Raw genomic sequence first — 22,317 nt, forward strand, 5'->3', positions numbered from 1 at the left:
CAAATTTAGTGGCCTAAACAACTCTTTCTACTTTCGTACCATTTCTGTGCATCAGGAATTTGAGAATAGCATAGCTGGTTGGTTCTGGCTAACTATCTCTCAAGAAAGTTCGTTGGTGCTAGAAGGCCTGAGGCTCAGATCACTACGCAGGTGGGACAGGAAACCTCAGCTCTGCACCTACGGATTCCTTTTTTCTCATATAAAAAAATTCAACCTTCTTTTGGTCTTTGTGTCTAGATCATGCCCTGAGCACTTGACCTTTTTTCTGTCTTAAAAGGACCTTTCAGACTAAACGGGATAACGTATGAAAGCTTTGAAATCCTAAAGGGGATAAGGCCCCATGAACATGTGAATGTCTGTATTTCACAAGTGCACATCATGAGCTTAACTGAGAGAGTTTAATGATTAGACATGAAAGAAAGCAAAGTGTAGCTTTTGTAAAGACAAGGTTTTTACTTTAGAATTTCAATTCTAAGGTTTTCTAGAAAACCTACAGCATCTTTGAGGTTTTTTCTTTTTTGTTATGCTGGGGATCAACATTTGAGAATTTTCTGATGATGGGAAGAGAAGGGGGCCTACTCGGCAAAACAGATGAGAAGAATGAGAACCTTTAAATTTTGGGGGAAATTAGCAGTTTGTAGATAGTTTTAGTTGTCAGAAGAATATGAATCATTTATTTGAAAGAATACAATAAATCTTAATCTTGCAATAATGGTTATTCAGTAAAGATTGCTAATTTTAAAATGTATTTTTTTCTAAAAATACATTTACTTACATTGCTTAATTGCATCCTTTCTAATTTACAAATTTTGAAATATGAAGGTTTTTGCTATGATCATTATAGTTGTTTCAGAGAATAAGAAATGATTTAGCATTTTAAAGACATTTTAATTGAAAATCATTTAAATGTTTTTTTAAATTCTTGAAAGCAACTGATATTCAGTATTTTATGATGATATTTAACAGGTTTTAAAACATATTTGTTAGAGTCCTTTTGTACTGCTACAGCAAAATACCACAAACCGGGGAGCTTATATTCAATTCCCAGGATCAAAACAAAATCCCAAAACTCTAAATTGATTTCTCATAGTTGGGGAGGTTGTTCAAGATCAAAGCACCAGCAGATTTGATGTCCAGGTAGAGGGACTGGCCCATGGAAGGCAACTTTTCATGTGTTGTCACGTGGTGGAAGAGTGAGGGGGTAATTGGGGACTCTTCTATAGTAGCACCAGGGTCATTCATCAGGCTGCCTTCATGACCTTAGGACTTCCCAAAGGCGATTAGATTTTAACATATGAATTTGGGGGTGGAGTGGGGATATAAGCCTTCCAACTGTGGCAACACTTAAAAAGTTCTTTAAACGAATGTGTAACATTTACTTTCTGTATCCTGGGCATGTAGCTATTTCCGAGTCATTTGACTTCATGATTATTAGAGGACTTGGGATAAGATATTGTAAATGTGACTTCAAGGATAGTTTATTTCAAGTAGGTGTTTGAGAAACAGTGAACTTAATACTTGAACCATGTGTACTTTTTTCTAGGGAGCTTCAAGTTAAATGAGCTACAGAATTCAGCAGGGAAAAATGAACTGGGTTATCCATGTCCCAAGGGTACGAAGAAATAGAACAGCCGTCTCTTATATACTGTCTCTGTGTGTGAAGTTAAGCATTATTTTACCTATGGTTTAAGTTAAAGAGACTTATTTACAAAATATATTTATATAACAGTTTGATATGCTTTATTTTCTGCAGGACTCAATTACTGGCGTTGTCAACTCTACCAATTTATAGACACATTTCTCTTCCACTATGAGCAGACCAATCGTATCAAGCATTTGTCTGGCTTTCTGTAGCCTTCTTTTTCCCAACTTTGCCACACAATGTCTTGCCTTCCCCAAAATGGAAAGAAGAGAGTCAGTACATATTGGTGCAGAAAAATGGCAGTCTGAGAGGATGAACACAGATGACCTGGAAAATACCTCCATTACTCCAAAACAGACTCCCCAGCTGGTGTTCTCTGAAGAAGATCCAATGGTGGTGTCAGCAGGAGTATCAGCAGTTCCATTAAATGAAGTACTCTTGTTTAACAAAGAAACCCATCCCACAGGAGCTGGGGTCCAGCAGTCTAACAGCCCTGGTCTTTCCACTGCTACCGAGCCAGTGGTTCCAGCAGGTGACCAAGTACTTGGTTCCAGCCAGCCAGAGAGAATGCCTCCTGAAAGCAGACTTTCCAAGACCATGTTAACTAGCCCTATCACTGGGACTGCTTCTCTGAATACTGACGAGGAGGAACCCTTTAGCAGTACCGTCATTCAGCCTGTTGCAGAAGGGACCACAGAAGCAACACCAGGTTTTCTGAAATATGTGAACCATCAACTGTTTGCAACTGAAAGTCAGGAAGGAGTTAGTCTGGGGCATTCTCCTCCATCCCTTAAGAATACTGAAGAAATGCTAACCACCAGTCCAAGAACCGGGAGATTTGAAGCAGACTTAGACCAGAGAACGACTTCTTTTCCTAGTGCTGAGCCTGGCAGCCTCCTATTGGATGGGGAGAAGCTCTTGCAGAAGACAGCTGATAATACCCAGGCTACTGCCACCAAGCACTTGCTGGTGACTTCCGAGTATGCCCTGAGTGTTGGACCAGAAACTGATAGCCTGCTGGGAGTCCCAGAAGTCACAGAGAGTGTCAGCAGAGCTGTTCCAGCTGCCTCTGTCTTAAGTGAGGAGTGGGATGACACCAAGCTGGAGAGTGTAAGCCAGATACGGACCCCGATGCTGGGAGACAACACAGAGACTCAGGTGAGAATGGAGCCCTTGCAGATAGAGAGCCATGAGGGGACTGAAGAGGGTCGGCCTTTGACAGAGGCTGCAGCAGTGGCTCCGGGGCTGCCTGAAAGGGAAACACATAGGGGGACAGCCCTGCTCATAGTGCAGGGGGATGAAAAGTCACCTGCCTTCACCGATCAAAATCCCTTCACTCCCATGGGTCTGATGGAAGATTCTGAAGTTTTCTCTGTGCACGCGTTCCAAAGTGCGGAAGGCTTTGCGGAATCAACCAAGGAAAACAGCGCCATGTTTCTGTCAGAGACTACCGTGTCCATCTCAGAATATGAGTCGGAGGAATATCAGCTGTTGGGAAATGCATTGAAAGGTAAAAGAAAGAAAAAACAAGCAAACGTTGTTTACTTTTGAATCTTTCAATTTGGTTTTATTTTTAATGGCAATTTAGAAATAAATTATCAAAGTTTTAATGAATAGCTAAAGTATTCACATCAAGTCAATGCATTTGATAGAAGATTACACCAAACTGTAACTCCTGCATATAGACCAGGAGTCTTTAATTGGGGATAGCTTTGCCCCACCCCCACTCCTACTTCCTGCCTCATGGGACATTTAGTAATGTTTGGAGACTTTTCTAATTTTTATAACTGAGGTTTCCTACTGGTGTTTAGTGAATAGAGGTCAAGGTTGCTACAGAACATCCTTTAATACGTGGGACAGGACCCCCACTGCACCCCCAACAAAGAGTCATTCAAGGCAATATATGAACAGCTTTGAAGTTGAGAAACCCTGATATTGATGGATAGTTTTCAAACATATTATTGTGAAATGTATAAATATACAAGAAAAAGTGAAAATGTTAACCATATACTTAGTGTAATGTGGGACATTTATGTATGCATTGTTGTAACATATATTCACATCTCTGATATTTCTTACAAAAAAGCTCTAGATAAGTATTTATCTCATAGTTTTAACCATATGATTCCTCTGACTTTATTTACCCTTAAATAAATCATCTAAGAATAAGTGGGGAAGGGGCGCATAAATCATCTGCTGGCTTGATTCCACATTTCCTACTTTTTCTTGGCCTTTTTATCTGTGAATCTTACAGGCTGACAAGCCTTATGTTTGTTGTCAATGGGTAATGTTTTTCTTTTATTATGTGTGCTTAGATAACAGTGTTGGAAAGGAAAAACTTAGCATAGCGTGATTTGCTCATTTCAAATTGTTTTGGAACATGTACAGCATTTTACTTCAGCCAAGTAGCTCAATTAGTAGAAAATATCAAATTCATAATATGTTTTATAAAGCATTATTGGGATTTAATTAAAATGACAGATCATTTGATAAGTGATAAAAGGAAGATTGAGTTTTATATATCTAATAAGTTTTTAAAGACTGAAAGAACTGGTATATTGTAAATTTTTGTAGAAACTTCCAAAAATGTCTTATATATAGATTTTTTTAGTGATGTTAAGAGAGTTGGGTTCACATGACCATGAAGATATTAGATATGACTGAACAAGTTTACTTCAAGTTTCTGTAGCATGTATAAGATATTTCTGGAGCATTAAGTCAGCCTGCAATTATGCATTGCACAATTGAATCCCCGATTCTTACATACTAGTCTTGCATTAGCTTCTGTAGATAGAGGCTAAAAAGTAAAATGGATTTGATAATTATCTGATTATTTTGGTTACCCAGCATGTTCGTTAGTTATAACCACCTCTCTTAACTACAGCCTTTAACAGGCAACTTCTTTTTATTCTCAGAGCAGAGCATAATACCTGGTCCATGGTAGGTGTTCAATAAGCATCAGTTCAATGGATGGGTAAATACAGACCCAATCAGACTGGGATCATCAGATCTGATTGCTTATCTTGCCCAAATTAATCAAACAGTTTTACCATGTTCTTTGTAGAGAGAAGAATAGTCAATTACCTTCATTTAATTTTCTTGGTCTCTAAGAGTTAGAGAATACAAAAGTTGCTATTATTTACAACAGTGGTTATAGAATAACCAAACTTTTTCTATTTGTTTTCTGATGGTTATAACTTTTTTTTTTTTTTTTCCTGAAGGAAATAACCCAAATGCCAATCACTTTAGGGCCCAGGGACCACTGAGGACATTATCTTTTTCGGGATATGCAATGATTCTTGGTGTTTTGGACATCATTAACAGATGAGTACTTTGGGATTATAGTCAGTCCTCAGATTCATCTGGTTCAACTGGAGAAGAGGTTTTAAAACTATTCTATAATGAGTATCATATTCTTTTTTTACAGGAGGTAGGAAGAGTGGGAGATGTTGGGAAATTCCTATTACTGTTGAAAGTTCCCATTCCTATTTTTGGTTCTCTTCTTCAGCAGCCGTTGTTTGTAAAGAGCTATGCATTTTGACATTTCTTGTTCTTCCATAAAACTAAGAACATAGGCTATATATGTATTTTTTACGTATTCTCCAAAATGTTTATTCTACATTCAAAACCGAGGACAATAGGGAGAACACATGGTACTTAAAATGACAAAACTATATTGTTTTCTTGTGGCAGACAGAGCATTGTCCTAGGTCCTGGAGATACCAAAGGGCAATGGATCCTGGCTGTCAGGAGATGCATAGTCTTAGTGAAGAAAGAGAAGGGAAAAGCTTAAACTATGGTATAAAAAGCAGACATGAAACTCATGTTAAGAGCTAAGTCACTTCCCTTGTTCCATAATCAGATCTGTTAAAAGTAAAAATCTCTAGAATTCAAAAGAAAATACAGTTCACATTGGATGGGTACCAACGAAAGGAAGTACTTTTACAAAAAGCATACACCATTTGAAAGCAAATAATTTTTTTTAGTCTAGTCCTTTGTTGGGGTCCTCTCTGCCACTTGCCATGTGGAGGAGAAAAGGGTTAACTGCCAGAGGAGGATGTTGGTGGTTTTTCTATTACCCAAAAAACTTATCTACTCAATGAACACATAAAAGCCGATGCTCTTTTTATGAGAGAGGGTGTGATGGGTCTGGCCATACCAGCTCTGGTCTCTTACAACAACAACATGGAATTGCCCAACTCTCCTTTACTTATAATATACAGGTAAAGGGGGCAAGGACTGGAAGGAGCTTCTTCTGTGATGGACAGGATAGGGTGGAGTTAGGGGAGCCATCCTTTTAGGGGGAATATTCCAGAAGGAGACAGGGAACCACTCCCACGCAGTGCCACATACTTCCCTGCAGTTCCTAGAAGCCAGGCCTCTGCGTCCCAAGGCTCAACCTAGTCTGATTCTAATAAGGGCAGCTTCCTTTATTTTATAATTAAGGAAATAAGAATCAAACTATACCATACCAGCTAATTTACTAATAGATCCATAAATATATCTCCTAATCAAAGCTTATTAATCTTCTATTATATCATACTATCTCAGTACTTTTCAATTTATAAGGAATTATTTTTGTTAAAGTACTTTTTGTATTTTATTTATGTGGAATTTTTTTTGTTTTCATATTCTGAATATAATTAAGACAAAGTCGCTGTAAGATAGGTTTTACAAGGGTTTTGATGAAATCATTTATGTTTTATAATGATCTGCAAACCATCAGTGGTCCTCAACTCTGACCACACTAGATCAACTAGATCAACTAGAGAGTTCTACAATGAATTGTTTATTTGCTAAGTAGTTGAAATCTTCAGCATAGACCCACCCTCCCTAAGAAGATGGCAAGTATTGGTTCTTACAAAAAATCTTTAATAATGTATTTGAGGAAATTGCAATGTTGTAAAGAAGGTGGACCTATGACAGATAATGCACACTCTATAGCTCTGTTTCATTCCCTTTTTGGATCTAAAAGAAAATACAAAAATTCTCCATATCATTCCTTGGGCATAGTTAGCACAGTGGTTAAAAGGGCTAGCTGCGTGTAACTGTAGGCAGCTTCCTTAGCTTTTTTGAACTTAAGTTGTTCTGTAAAATGGGGCAATAATAGATGGTATTTATTGAATACTACTAAGTACTGGTGTGTACAGTGTTTTACCTGTGTTATCTAATTTAATCTTTGTAAGAACTCTATGAGATCTGTTGTTATCCCCATCTTATAGCTGAGTAAACTCAAGGTCGAGAGATATTAAGTTTACGGTTAGGATCACAGCTAGTAAGTGACTGAGTAGGAATTCAGAGCTAGATTAACTGACTCTCTAGCCCTCATTTTGATCCTAGGATATACAGCTTCCAGGGAATAGTATTTGTATCCATCTCCCCTTAGTACATGTGGGAGGAAAACACAAGACAGTGCACACCTTGCCCTTAGTACTGTGTGTGTGGCTCATAATAGAAACTCAGTAAGTATGAGTTATTGTAATATTATTCCTTTATTTTAAAATGCTAACTTCCCCTTCAGAAATGCAAATGTGAAAATTAATATACCAAAATGCTTCTGAGAATTTTTTTAGCGTAACTTAGTTCTGTATAATTTGTTTCTTAACAAACCCATTATGTTAATATTCAAATGTATCTGGGAGGGAGCACAGCTGTTGTTCTTCCTGCTTTGTTTTGGATTTTATTCTAGTTTTTTACATTAATTTCTCTCTGTCTTTGATTGATTCATGACTCCTGAAAGCAGAAGTAACAACATTCATTCACTGACCTTTTATTTTTGAGTTCTCCTTTAGTTTTTCAATAAAATAGTGATCTGCCTCCCTGCCCCTCAATCTATTAATTACATAGCAAGTTTAAAGTATGGGAATTTGGTCTATTTCTAAATATTTCTCCCCTTTTAAGACATCATCACTCAAGAGATGACAACAGCTACTCAAGAACCAGAAGCCATTTTACCCTTGGTGACACAAGAGCAGGTCACCAGAGACAGTGGAGAGACTGAGGAAGGCAAGGAGTCCCCTTCTCCTGCCTCTGATGTTCCCGATGTTACTCAGCTGTCCAGACGATGGGAGCCTCTGGCCACTACAGTGTCAACCACAGCCGTCCCTTGGTCTCCCGAAGTTACCCCTGCTGCAGAAGGTAAGTTATAAGGAACAGAATGTGGCAGCTGACCTTGTCACAAGCATACATGCATACATCCCACCTGAAAGGTGGAGGAACTTTCTTGTTTGTAGAGATATGGCACAGCCTAGAAGGACGGAGGGTTCATTTCCAAGTAAAATCTCCTGGTGGCTTGCCTCTGGGTCCTTGGAAGGCTGGATCTCTCGAGAACTGCCTCCTCCTTCCACAACACTGCTTTTGGGAGCCGGGGTGGGGAATGTGCAAACTGCAAGGACCTGGCTGTGGCTGTCACTAGCATTGTGGACTCAAGCCAGTTTCTTAACTTCTGTAAGAGTCGTTTTGTTCATTTCTCAATAATGCCCACCTGTCTTACAGGTTATTTGGTAGATTTGAAATAATGTGTACAAAGTGCTTTCTGTATAGCAGGCTCTCAAATGCTCCGATCTCTTAAGGGCAAAGCAGTTTTCAAATCTGACTTATTATCAGAATTCTTTGGAAATTTTAACAGTGATTATTTTAAAGAGTGTTCCTTTTGGATTGCCATCTCATCATTTGTCCAAGTACGGTTTACTTTTATAAATTTATTGCATTATTTTTAACAATGTAATAAATAATTTTAATCCTACTTCCTACCCCTCCACCACCTGCAAATGAAACAAAACAAAAACTAAGACTTTGACAATAACCTACAGGAAACCTTATGACTCTTTGCATCTAACTTGTTCTTCTCCTGACTGTATATTTAAACATTTAAAAAATGGCTTATTTATTTTTGGTATTGGGGATTAAGCCACGAGGTGCTTTGCCATTGAGCTACTTTCCCTGCAATTTTTATTTTTCATTTTGAGACAGAATCTTGCTCAATTGCTGAGGCTGACCCTGAACTTGTGATCCTCCTGCCTCAGCTTCCTGAGTTGTTGGGATTACAGATGTGCACCACCACATCTGGCAAAATTTTTAGAAAAAAGAATTAATTGTTTTTTGGGCTGGGGTTGTGGCTCAGTGGTAGAGCACTTGCCTAGCATGTGTGAGGTCCTGGGTTCAATTCTCAGCACCACATATAAATAAATGAATAAAAATAAAGGCCTATAAACATCTAAAATAATTTTAAAAAATAGTTGTTTTTAAGTTTATAAGAGAAAATTGTTCTATGGATGAACTTTTTGGGGCTTAAAGTTTTTACTTAATATTCTGTAACTAACATCTACTTCTTGCAGTTCTTTTTTTCACTGTTGAATAATATCCCATTATGAAAATCTATCAGTTTATCCATCCAATCTTCATCCACTCTCTTGGTGATTTACAGTTGGGTCATTTCCAGGCTTGGCTGTGATGAGCATTGCTACCATGAATATTCTTGTGCATATTCTCCATTGTAGATATACAGGGATTTCTCCTCGGAATATTCCATGGAATGAAATTGGTGACTGAAGTGTATATAATGTTCATCTTTAGGAGCTAAAACTTATCTTTCAAAGCAGTTGCTACAATTTATACTTCTGCTAGAAATGTATGAGAACCTATGGATCCATATCCTGGAAGCTTTTAAAAGTATAGTTTCTCAAGATTCATTGACAAAGAGATTCAGATTCGGGAGGTTGGAACGTGTGGAAAGCATGAGAATCTACATTTAAAAAATTGCCACAGGAGATTCTGATGATCAACCAGGTTTTTAAACCATGACTCTTCTAGAGTCTTGGGACTTGGGAATGCTTGGTGCTATATTTGAATGCCTTAAAATGGGACATATTCTGGACACACATCTAGGATTTTAGTTTTTGACTTGATTTTGAGAAATGTACTTGGTCTTCCTGAAGTAGTCTTTGGCATGTATCTTAATACATTTTTGTTAAAATTTCTGCCTTTGGTAATAGATTGTATACAATTCTGCAATAGAATAGATGAGAGATTTAAAATTTAAAAATGAAGTTTTGACTTGAGACAATGTATTGTCCTTAATGATAAAGTGTTTGCTGTGGGAAGCGGGACTGATGTGAAGTGGTAGGGGGAGCTGTTCTAAGTATTGAATTTACTGTACTTGAGATACTGGTTTTGTTAATCATTTCTTGCCTAAAAGATGAAAGCACATATTTACGTTTTCCATAGTGCATAAGGATCATCTTGTGGGTCAAGTCCTATCTCTTGTTTTTGGCAGATCTCATGGACACAGTCACAGGGCCTGAGGATCTGACACTAGTTTTGGGCTCTCCGGTGACACCCCCTGGATTAATGGTGGAGACACCCAGCATTTCCCCAGCGATTTCTGCATCTGAGGCATCATCTGAGAGAACAGTTCCATCCATTAGCCACACTAATACAGCTCCCTCATACGGCCTGGACCAACTTGAATCTGAAGGTATCCCCGCTTTGAATGGAATCTTTTTCAGGGTCGATTGAGGGAACATCTGAGGAAATGTTTTTGAGATAAGATTGAATAGAAATGTATTCAATCTGCCCAGCAGATCAGGGGTTCATAGACTGTGGCCTAGCCAAATCTGGCCTGTTATCTGCTTTTGTATGGCCTGTAGTAAAAAAAAAAAATGACTTTAAAATATTTCAATGATTGAAAAAGTATCAAAAGGAGAATAATATTTTGTGATATATAAAAGTTGTATAAAATTCAAATTTTGATGTTCATAAACAAGGCTGTATTAGAACACAGCCAGGCTCATTCATTTATGTATTATCTATGGCTACTTTTGTGTCATGGCAGCAGAATTGAGAAATTGTCATAGAGACAATATGACCCAGAAAGCCCAAAACATTTACGATGTGGCACTTTACAGAACAAGTTTACTAACCCCAGGTATACATCAGTGACTCACAGCTGCTGTTGAACATGAGAATTACCTTGGAGGCTTTTAATAAATCCCAATGCTTGAGTCTCTCACAGTGATCAGGTTAAGTTGGTATAGGGTAGGATCTGGCATCAACATTTAAAGAGTACCTTAGAAGAATCCAATTTGTGGGCTCGATTAAGAATACTAGGTTTATAGGGGCGGGGCTTGTGGCTCAGTGGTGGAGTGCTTGCCCAGCATGTGTGAGGCACTGGATTCGATTCTCAGCACCACATATAAATAAATAAAATGAATATCCATCAACAACTAAAAAAGTATTAAAAATAAAAAAATACTAGGTTTAAATGGAGAAGTTGAATTTCCCTACCAAATGTCCTTGGATGGAAATTTTATTGTCTATTTTTTAAAAACATTATTATTTTTGTTGTTGTTGATGGACCTTTTATTTTTATTTATTTATTTATATGTGGTGCTGAGAATTGAACCCAGTGCCTCACACATGCCAGGCAAGTGCTCTACCACTGAGCCTCAACCCCAGCCCCTGTCTATTGTTTTTTAGTAACATTGCTCTATTAATGCTGGGTTATTCTTCCATAGTAACATCTCTGAGTTAGTATATTCCCTTCATTAGTCAGCTTTCTGTCGTTGTGACAATATAGCCAAGGAAATAAACTTAGAGGAGGAAACATTTATTTTGGCTCTTGGTTTCAGAGTTTTCAGTTTTCAAATTGCTATGGGCCTGTGATGAGCCAACATCATGGTGGGGAGCACAAGGCAGAGCAGAGCGCTCATCTCCTATCAGTTGGGAAGCAGAAAGGGAAAAAGAGAGAGGGGGAGGGAAGGGGACAAGATATACCCTTCAAAGACATGGCCACAGTGACCTACTTCTTCTAACTAGGCTCCACCTCTTAAAGTTTCCAGCACCTCCCAATAGTCCCAGCAGTTGGGCACTAAGCTATCAATAGAAGAGCACTTTTTCTTTTTCTTTTTTGGCCCTGGGGATTGAAACCAGGGATGATTCTACCACTCAGCTACATCCTTGGCTCTTTTTATTTTTCATTTTGAGACAGGTCCCACTGAGTTGCCCAGGTTGACCTCAAACTTGCAATCCTTCTGCCTCAGGCTTCTGAGACCCTGGAGTTACAGGTGTGATACATCACACCCAACAGCATGTGGGACACTGTGGGACATCCAGATCCAAATTATAACAATTCTACTATTTGGAGATAGGAAGTCTCTTGATTTACTAAAACTGAGAACTTCATGCCAAATTATACTTTCTAAGACTTTGGCTTTGAGCATGAAAAAGATACATGGAATACAGTTGACATTAACCAAACAAGATTAGAAATGTAACCCATGGTGATGTAATTACTGTAATCAGCATTGTGATAGGTGAACAATACCTGACTGGAGTTGTGAAATAACCAGAGAACTGTAGTATAGGTAAACTAGCCAGGTAAGTTCTCAGTCACTAAATTAACCATGTTTGATGTAGTAAAGACACAGGATGTATGTGTTATCTCCTGTGGGTGGGGGGTGGCTCAGCTACATTTGTAGGAGACTGCTGCAGATTTTCAGGGTAACACTGGTAATGTGTTCACAGAGAAACATGACATTATAAGAAAAGTGTGGAGAATTCCACAGTAGAATGCTGGGTTAAGAAATGGACCAAAGCGGGTTCAGAGGCTGGACCAAAGCGGGCTCAGAGGCTAACCCCTCTTGCACTCCACATGAAGATAAATACCATCTGACTTTGAGTTCAGTGTCTCATGAATCTAACTGTCTGCTCTCTTTGGTGCCATCTGGAAAAAGAAGGTTTCCTCAAATTAACCTGAGTTAAAGATGACAGCTCTACTTGGCAGGGCTCATTAAATCACAGGAAAAAAATATATTTGTGAATGATCTATACTTGTGAAACTGCAGTAATTTTCTAAATTTAGTAGATGGTGGCAGTTGTATTAAAATATGTTAGATTTTTTCCTGATGTGCCTAAGATGTCCTGGGGCTTTAGTTCTTTTCTTCTACACAGTTTCATTTCAACTTCTTTTTGAGAATATATTTTGTCAGTTTTTGATCTAAATTATGATCCTTGTCAAGGCTCTGAAAGACATTTTTGGTTAAAAGTTATTCTTCCTGCTACATTGTTGGGCTTAAAATTTTGAAAGAGAACATCATTTCTCCTAAATGGTGTACAGGGGGTACAATTTATTTTTAATTAGTTTATATGAATATTGTTACAGTCAATTTTATGCTGGTGAATCTAATGCTTAGAAAGCTGAAGAGACTGCACTTAACAGATAGCTCTCCTGGACACTGGTGGTTTTCCACCTTGTCCAGGGTTATAAGTACAGTCTGAGGTGTTGACTACTTGAAACTTTTTTTTTTTTTTCTGTGCTTGGCATCAAACCCAGGACCTCATGCAAGTTAGGCAAGCAATCTACCACTAAGCCACATCCTCAGCCCCAAGGGGATTAAGGATTTTAATTCTACTGTAGGATTATATCCAGAGGGAGAGAGTTTATTTTTATCCAGAACAGGATATTAGTTATGTCAAGTTATCTTTAGTTGCCTTTCAAGTTTTAATTTCTGTGTTGTGTGGACCAAGGACATACACGTCTCTCGTTTAAGATGTATGTTTAATTACATTATTAATCTCTTTACATGTCATTTTAATGTCTTCCTTCCCACTAGGGGGCAGGAACATTTCTTCAGAGAATGAAGTATCTTTTCTCAATGGGATTTGGAAAGGGACATGCCGTTGTTAGATAGCAGGCACCCATGGAGAGAGAGAGAACCTTTGTGGAAATTTCTGAAGCCACTGTCCTGTTTATCCTCTAGAGAAAAATAACAGCCCAAATCAGTCTAAAAATTATAACTACTTGCTTCCCCATCTTATTACCTCCTCCTTTCCAATCTCTTCAACATGATGATTAAAAGGGTGAATTACTTTCTGAGAACTGTCATCACAAAGTGCACAAACTGGGTGGCTTAAAATAACAGAAATTCATTCTTGGGCATGTCTGAAGACTGGAAACCCCAAAATGTAGGGATAGGCAGGACTGTGCTCCCTCTAAAACCTCAAGGGTTGAATCTGCCCTTATCTCTTCCAGCTTCTGGAAGCCCCAGATGTTCCTTGGTTTTCTTCCAGAGCCATCTTCTCTCTGTGTCTGTGTTTAAATTTGCCTAGTTTTTTTAAAAAAAATTTTTTAGTTGTAGATGGACACAATATCTTTATTAATTATTTTTATGTGTTGCTGAGGATCAAACCCAGTGCTCACATGTGTGAGGCAAGCACTGTACCACTGAGCTGCAGTCCCAGCCCCAAAGCACATTTTTTTTTTAATTTTTATTTTTTGTGGTGTAGGGGATTGAACCCAGGGCCATGTGCATGTGAGGCAAGCACTCGACCAACTGAGCTACATCCCCAGCCCTGCCTAGATTTTATAAGGACATCAGTCATTGGATTTCCATCTACCCTAAAGACCTTATCTTTACTTGATTACATCCACCAAGACCCTGTAACCAAATAAGGTCAACTCACAGGTACTACTGGTTAGGACTTAACATATCTTTTGGGGGATGCAATTCAACACATAACAGGGGTCTTCTTTCCAAAGAGTTTGCCAACTGTTTCTGAAGGCAGATGTGCTCTGCCTCTGGAACACCCACCTGAGTGATGTGAATTGGAAGAGTGGGAGAAATTTGAGTGTGTTTTACATTTATTAGTCACTGAAGAAAGCCTTTGTAAGTGTGTCGCCTTCTGCATATTTCACCACATCTTTTACCTGGTCAGCAAAAATGTAGTTTGATTTTTGAAGGGATATCTTTCATCCTGCCTGAAACATTTTACTTCTGTGTTTGAATAAATGTTTTCAAGACAATAGAAAATGCATTCTACTAGGTCTGTATTAATCATTTTTGAAATACAAACATGTCATCAGTGTTCTAGACTTTTATTCAAAATAGGATAATGGCAAATTTTATACATGCATTTCTTCATTTATAGGTGAATAAACTAACTTTTAGGCATGATCTCTCTATAGGTTGATTTCCTTCTCGTTGAATTTCCTTCTCATCATTTTTTGGACCAAATGTCAACTTAAAATTTCAGATTACTTTTGAAAAATACTTGGAATTTTTTCTTTTGTTAACTGTCCATAAAGTATTTTAATGCTAATATCAAATGGAATAGGGCTTAACAATATCTCTTGTTTAAAGAAGTTTCACTTTCTGTGTATTAGAAATCCAACTGAGGATATCTATTTGCTCTAAATATTTTTTGTATACTCCCATGAGGGATGGAAATTTGTGCTATAAAATTTTAACAATAATCCTATAGGAGAAAGGATATCAGGGTTCAGGGGTGTAGCTCAGAGGTAGAGTGCTTGCCTAGCATGACCAAATTCCTGAGTTTGATCCTACACACAAAAAGCAAAGCAAAACAGAACAAAATAATCCACCTAAACCCCAAACCAAAAACTCCAAACAATTCAATATTCAGAAAAGTCTAATGGGGATCTATTTGCACCTGGTAATAGGTTTCTAAGAACATGTGGGAGATAGGAGTACAAACAGATTTCTCAGTTTTGTGGTTAAGTCTTTGATCTTCCTCCATCCCTAGCACCTCCTTTCTTAATATCTGTGAATTGGAAACCACTTGGTGCTCACCATGGTGCTGAAAAAATAGGAAGATGAATTTGTGCTCTCTCGGGATGACTCTGGTTTGCTTATTGTTCTGCTTCAAGAGAAGAGGAAGTGCTACTGTTTCAGAAATCATGAATCCTTGGTCTGACTGGTTCTATTTACTATCTTTCTGTGGGCATAACTGTTGGGTGTGGAGGGCATGTGATTATCCAAGACAATACCCTTTTCCTCACTTGTTTCAAAAGTTCCATTTATTACAGGCTTTATGGAACAAACTGATCGTAGTTGACTTGCTGGAGGATTAATTTTTTTAACATATAAGGAGATTTAATTCTTGGAATCAGAGAAACCATAGTTAACTTTCAAAAATACTTTTAAAATAAATATAAGACCAAATATATTCTTCAATTTTGGTTTTTTCTTTTCTGACCATTTTTCCCCTTGCTTTTGGCTGTCTTTATATTTAGGTTTTTATATTTATATTTATATTTTGTTTTGGCTGTCTTTATATTTAGGTTTTAAAAGAGTGTGTTTTTGACACTTTTTCCATCCAGGCAACATAGATGGGGCAGAAAACTATCATTATTCTGTCACTCATTGTTTAATCTGCTTCAGTGGCATTCATTTTTCTTTATTCACCTGTATGTGTGTGCATGTGTGCACATGCTTGCTTATATAGGTGTGTATTTATTTTCAGATGTTCTTCATAGTTTCCAGAAAGTGCTTCCAGAATGTATTTGCTGTACCTTTTAATTTTCTCTTGTATTAGGAGGAAAGATTTTTTTTGTGGGGTGGGGCTCACTGTTTTAGAGGTTTCAGTCCAGGTTGGCTGACTCCAAAGCAGACCTGATGGTGGAAGGATATGGCAGAGTAAAGCTGTTCAGTTCGTGGCAGCCAGAAAGGAGAGAGAGAGAGAGAGAGAGAGAGAGAGAGAGAGAGAGAGAGAGAGAGAGAGAGAGTGTGTGTGTGTGTGTGTGAGTGTCAGGGACAAGATATAATCCCCAAGGACACATTCCCATTGACCTATGTCATCCAACCATGCTCACCTACCTACAGTTTTCACCCCATCCCAATATACATTCAGATTATGAATCCATCAAATGACTTAATTTGCCCAATGAGGTTAGAGCCCTCATGATCCAATCATTTCCTAAAAACCTCACCTTTGGACTTGGCTGCTACGGGTAAGGGTAACGAGTCTTTAAGGATGTGAGCTTTTGGGTAACATACCAAATCCAAATCATAACACCTCTGGTGAACAGATAATGGTGACCTCTCTCCTTCCTTATCTGGGGATCTCAGTTCTATCTCTTTCTAGGGATTCTCGCTACTGATAACTTGGGAATTTCAGGAGAAAGTCATATTTGACAAGCGTGCCTTCATTTATTTGACTGAAATAGTATTTTTGGCAGTGTGGTGACCTTAAGTTGTTAATGAAGTCAATATGCTGTTTTTTTTTTTTCTTTTATTAGTCAATCAGAAACCAGTTGGGAGAGGCTTTTTTCTTTTCTTTTTTTTGTACTGGGAAATTGATCCCAGGGATACTTAACCACTGACCACTGAGCCACATCCCTGGACCTTTTTAATTTTTATTTTGAGACAAGGTCCTGCTAAGTTGCTCAGGCTGGCTTTGACCTTGTGATCCTCCTATTTCAGCCTTCAAGCTGCTGGGATTACACTGTGCCCAGCTAGGGAGCTGCATTCTTTAAGTGGCATTAAGAAGTTTCTGAGATGTTTTCTTTAAAATTATGGTGAGAAAACTAAAGAACTCATGTACACTTATGGGAGACTCTGCCCTTCATCTGCACTGTAATTCACACAATTTTTTTGGTCTTCCCATTAAGTATTCATTTTCAGAGTATTTTCTTGTTATTTTCTCAGTCCTTATGGGACTTTTCAACTTAGAGGGCAGCTAGGAAGAATGAGTGAAAGGGTATTTCAGAATTCCATCTTGAGATCATATTTGTAAAGCCAAATTTATGAGATTTACTTTGGCAGCTGTTATGTGGTATGCAGTGTTGAAGACCATGTACTGTGTGATAAACTTGAACTGTCCCTTGCTCCTTTTGATTCTGTTGTGTGAGGTTAAGAGTGTTTGATTATATTGAGAATGGGAGCAAGTTTTGACTTTGTTCTTGGAAATGCTTTGCTTTCTGATTTACTTTTGCCTCAAGGACAGAGACCCTTAAATGATATATAAGTGGGGAAGATGTGGAAAGAGTATTTGGTGGAATATACTCTTTGATTTTAATGTTGATGTATATTCTGACACCTCCCACCTCTGCATGTCTGTTTTGGTGGAAATAATGGGAATTAAATTTTAAAAACTGATAACTCTGTTAACATGGACACACGAAACACCTAATACTTATTGTCCACTATGTTAGGATGGGACGAGAGATTTTTTTTTTTTCTTGTTTTCATTTGTGTATCATTTTCAAGTGTCTTATGTGACCAATTATGAAACAGAGAATTGCTGGTGATTTTGGTTATTGGCCAGTTCATGTGATGACACTTTATTGTCTTGTCCTGACATTGTTGTACTTTCATTGGCATTTATGACAGCGCTCCATCCTTAAGCACCTATATGCTCTGTAAGTTAGTACAGCCAATTACTTGGCACTCGGAATGGTCATCATGTTTGCTAGAAATATTCACGTGGTCAGCAGTGTTTCAAAAATATTTAAAATCAAGATTGTGATGTATTGCCTTAAAACTGTTCACAATTCTGCAGTTGAAGAAAGACAACTGACATTCACTGATTTTTCTGGCAGGCTTTCTTACTAAAGGGAATTCAATTATTGGTATGATCAAAATTAAGTAACATTGTTGTAGAGTCGGTCCCCTCGCCCCCTTTTTTTGTGCCTTTCTTGCTTAGTGCAGCACAGCTCAGTAAAATCACCCTTAAACACTCATAACATTATGTATAATGGTTCATGATAACAAAATAATTTAGCTTTGCACATATTCTATAGTTTTATTTATTCTTTCATGTGTGCATTTACCAAGTATTTGGTGGAATAATGCCAAGATTAATTGGGAATGGATCTTGGCTTTGTTGAGTACAGGTTTTAGAAGAGGTAAGATAGATACATAAATAAAGATGCAAGGTGGAAGGTTAAAGTATCATGAAGAAGGACACAAAGAGGACTTTAAGAGTTGGGAGAGAGACCTGAGCTCCAGCTCAGAAGTATGGAGTTGATTTATGTGCCTGTGTATGTGTGTGTGTATGTACTTGTCAGGGATGTTTCTACATGTAAGTTTGTATGTGTATGTATCTTTATCTATAGATACATAGTCATCATTTTATTGACATTTATGGAAAAATAAATGGTGACAAATCAAAAAATAGGGAAAAAATTCTCAAAGTTGGTGAATAGATACCATCTAAAACACACTAGTGACGGATTATTTTATAGACATGTAATCAAGCAAGTTTTTCTAATTTATCTTGTTGGTTAGAAGAATTATTCTTGAAGAATAGCTTTTAATAACAGGAGAAACTGCTTTTCAGTTTAGAGGAGGCAACCAAGTGCTCAGCCTCAGGTCAACAGAGCTCTGATATATAGGAAACCATACTGTGTTTCTCTGGAGAGGGTTGTTCAGATCCTAGGAAAAAGCATTTGTTCCAAATGACTAATCTAGGCTCATACTTAAAGGCTGAGAGTCCCTCTGGGGACAGGTCCAAGCAGGGCTTTCTGCATGTGGTGATTTTTGTACAGTTGTTGAAGCAAATGTGCAGCTTGGAGGTATAAAATGAGTTGCAGAGATTGTGAAGGTATTTTATATGTTTGAAGAAAAAAAAAGCGTTTTTAAAATCATGTTTTTTTTTCAATATGAGGATAGACATAGGTAAGTATTCTTTTACTGGTGACAACATCAGACTTTTATTGCTTTGTAACACAAACAGTTATAAACCTAAAAATGTCTAAAATAAGGCAAGGATGTATCAATTGCACTGTGTCTGACTATATTCATCAAGTACAAATTTCTTTCTGATCCCTAGCTAACAAGCTCTTAGGCTCCTGGGTTCTGACCTGTTCTATGCTCTGTCTGAGTTTGTTTTTTATATTCTAGTTCCAAAGCACTGAACCAATTTTTCAGGCAACTTGCCAGGCTTTCTGTCACCTTAGCTCTTGGTTTGATTCCTTTATGGAAGGAAATTTCTTGTTTTCTCCTCATCACATAGAAAAACCCAGCAAGATCAAGATGTAAATTTCCCCCAGTGTCTACCACCAAGGAGCAAAATGCTCACCCCTCTGTACATACTGTGTCCTCTTTTCCAGGCTGGACACACATTTAATCCCAGGGGAGTGACCATCTGATGAGTGCCATGATAAACACCATGCAGTCCCACCCTTCAGAGGAAATTCCATCCCTGTTAGAAGCCTGACTTATTTCTAGACACTCTAACACTTCTCACCACATACGAAATACACTTATATGATAATGGGGCCATTCTGTTTTGTTCCATAGCAGATAATACTCAGTTATGATGTTCCGTAAACAAAGAGCCAGGGAGTTAAAATGAAGGGAACTGGAAGGAGAAATAGTCCAGCTCAAACTTCTCTTTGAAGCTCTTAGATCACCCATCATGCAGGGATGAGTAGTAGTCTAGTGGGGGATAGCTCTGCTTCTGGTCTCAGGTGGATATACCTGAGTTTAATTCCTGGTTCCATCATGGAAAAAAAAAAAAAAACCAACCTAAAACATTGAATATTGACTCAGTTATTTAGCATCTTTAGAACTTAATTTTTCCATCTGCAAAGCAGATTGATGTTTCTACCTCTTGGCTTATTGTGAGGATTAAATGAGATCTTGCATGCAGTGTTCTTAGCACAGTTTTTTGACATGGAATAAATACATAATGGGACTTAGTTTTATGACTGCTGGTTCTATTTCCTTAAAATTATATATCATTTATCATGTGCTACCAGGTATTGATTGTTATAATGAAATACATCCTCACCATGCAACCATGGGTCAGAGGCTGGGTAGATAACGCTAGCAAGCAAGGAGGAAGGTGCAGAAGAAAGTAGGGAGTGGGGAATGTATTGCCGCAGAGAGCTCATACCACTTCTGGCAGGTTCTGTTTGTATTTTTGCCAGGAGAGAATCTGAGCTCCATGATTCCAGGTCTCTGAGTCTTTCCAAGATAAACTGAGCCTTCTGATTTTTATGTAAAATATTCTAATATTTTAAGTATTGTGAATCAGTTCCAGCGTTTACCTGTTCTATTTTATTACCATGCACACCCAAAATGAATTTTGCCTTCCCAAACATTGACCATCAGTTTGTGACCTCTTGACTGAATTCTCTACAACCTGCTTAAGATCAGGGTTGGATCTTTCTTCTTAGTCATGTGCACCTTGTCCTGTTGGTGCTAGGGGTTGAGTAAATGATGATCTGTAAGTGCCTGGTTTTACGACCATCATCTTATTTAACTGATGTGCCTCCTGCTTGCCTTGCCTTCCTTGCTTATTGTTCAGTTTAGTGCTTTTGTGGACCTGAAATTGAGCACTTTTTATGTGAATGAAGCAGCAGTTCCCAATCACAGTCTACTAGTAATTTCATAACAACTTGCTTTGATTTCTTGGGTCCCATTGAAGGGTTTTATATTATTTATTTCTTTCTCATAGAAATCCATACTGACAGTTAGGTAAGAGGAACTCAGTCAACTTAGGTAATGCTTTAGACCCAACCTGGGAAGCGAAAGTGGGAGGGAGGGAAAGAAAGGAAAGATGGGTTAAGGGAGATCTTTCTCTGAAAGTGTTATGTGAGTGAGGATCTGGGCGTGATGGTGCACTTCTCTGTCCCAGTGACTTGGGAGGCTAAGGGTCAGGAGGATTGTAAATTTCAGGCCAGCCTGGGCAACTTAGACCTTATCTCAATATAAAATGAAAAAAGGGCTGGGGGTATAGCTTAGCGGTAGAGCCCTTGCTTAGCATGCCTAGTGCTTGCCCTGGGTTAGATCCTTAGTACGAAAAAAAAAAAAAAAGTTATAGAAATGAATTTTATAAGGGACATTCTCCCGGAAGTCCATATACTACTATGACAAAAATGTGTAGGTGGATTTTTTTTCTTAAAAAGTTGATATACTCATTTGATACATTTATATAACTTAAATGAATATAATTGTATTTGAACCTATAAAGACATTAATGGAAGATAATTAAAATAGTGTTCAGTTTATTTTTGTTCAATCAACATATTGAGTGGTCGTTTTAGGTGAGGCACAATGCTTATTCCTGACGGGTGGTACAAAGACAAATAAAACCAAATCAATGCTTTCAAGGAGCTAAAGCCACACAGGCATGATAAAAGAAATATGTGTTTCCACAAATTAGCACGTAAACCTCACTTTGGTTAAATCAAATCATGTTTTACACTTTGAAGGGGAAATCTACTTTTATACGTAATTTTGCAAAACCAATAATCAACCTAACTAATCTATAGTTTATTTTTTGAGGGTATGTGTATTTTTATATATAAGCTTTATATGTTTACTTAAAGCAAGTGTTCCTTTAGGACTACTAAATTGCTGAAAAGAAAGGTTTTATTTCAGATAGCTCAGAATTTATAGATGCAATATTAATATAGCTCTTATGTTTCTCTGTATAGCACCCTTGAGAAATAAAATAGTATTGCCCTAGTCTCATTTTCCAGAGGGAAATATTTAAGAAGCTGATATCTGAATTGAAAATGAATTGTTTAATGAGCAGGAGTTAGACTCTAACTTATTATTGCTGGAAGACTCTATTAGGATAACTCAGTTTAATTAGGGGAAGGATTTATAGAAGATAATGGAGAACATGCCAATTATATGAGGTCAAGGGGATTAAGTAGTAAGCAGGAAATGTGAGTGTAGTTGTTTAGACTGACTCTTTAACTTGTTACCCAGATAGAGTAATGACATTATCAAGATAAAAATACTCATATAAAAGAAGGTAATGTTAAATGAAATAAGAAAATATTCAAACATCTATCTGAATCTAGAATATTTTGCAACTGGTATTTGAAGTGAACTAATGTTCTTGCCTCAAACCATTTTATTTTGTCATTAATTTATGTTTTCAATATTGTTAAAGGCTAGATTTGAAGAAATTTTAAA

The 22,317-nt window shown here is 37.6% G+C and overlaps 1 protein-coding gene across 3 annotated transcripts in view; it reads left to right on the forward strand.

Annotated features, from left to right (window-relative positions):
* The window catches only part of ARMH4 (armadillo like helical domain containing 4), a 119,109-nt gene that overhangs the window by 7,708 nt on the left and 89,084 nt on the right, over positions 1-22,317 (forward strand). For all 3 annotated transcript variants that reach the window (XM_079125818.1, XM_079125819.1, XM_079125820.1), the window contains exons 2-4: positions 1,754-3,152; positions 7,544-7,780; positions 9,918-10,118. In XM_079125818.1, coding sequence (XP_078981944.1) covers positions 1,811-3,152; positions 7,544-7,780; positions 9,918-10,118 — 1,780 coding nt within the window. In that variant the 5' untranslated portion in view covers positions 1,754-1,810. The remainder of the gene's footprint in view (positions 1-1,753; positions 3,153-7,543; positions 7,781-9,917; positions 10,119-22,317) is intronic.

This window comes from Sciurus vulgaris, assembly GCF_902686455.1.
Source record: "Sciurus vulgaris genome assembly, chromosome: 2".
Classification (NCBI taxonomy): Eukaryota; Metazoa; Chordata; class Mammalia; order Rodentia; family Sciuridae; genus Sciurus; species Sciurus vulgaris.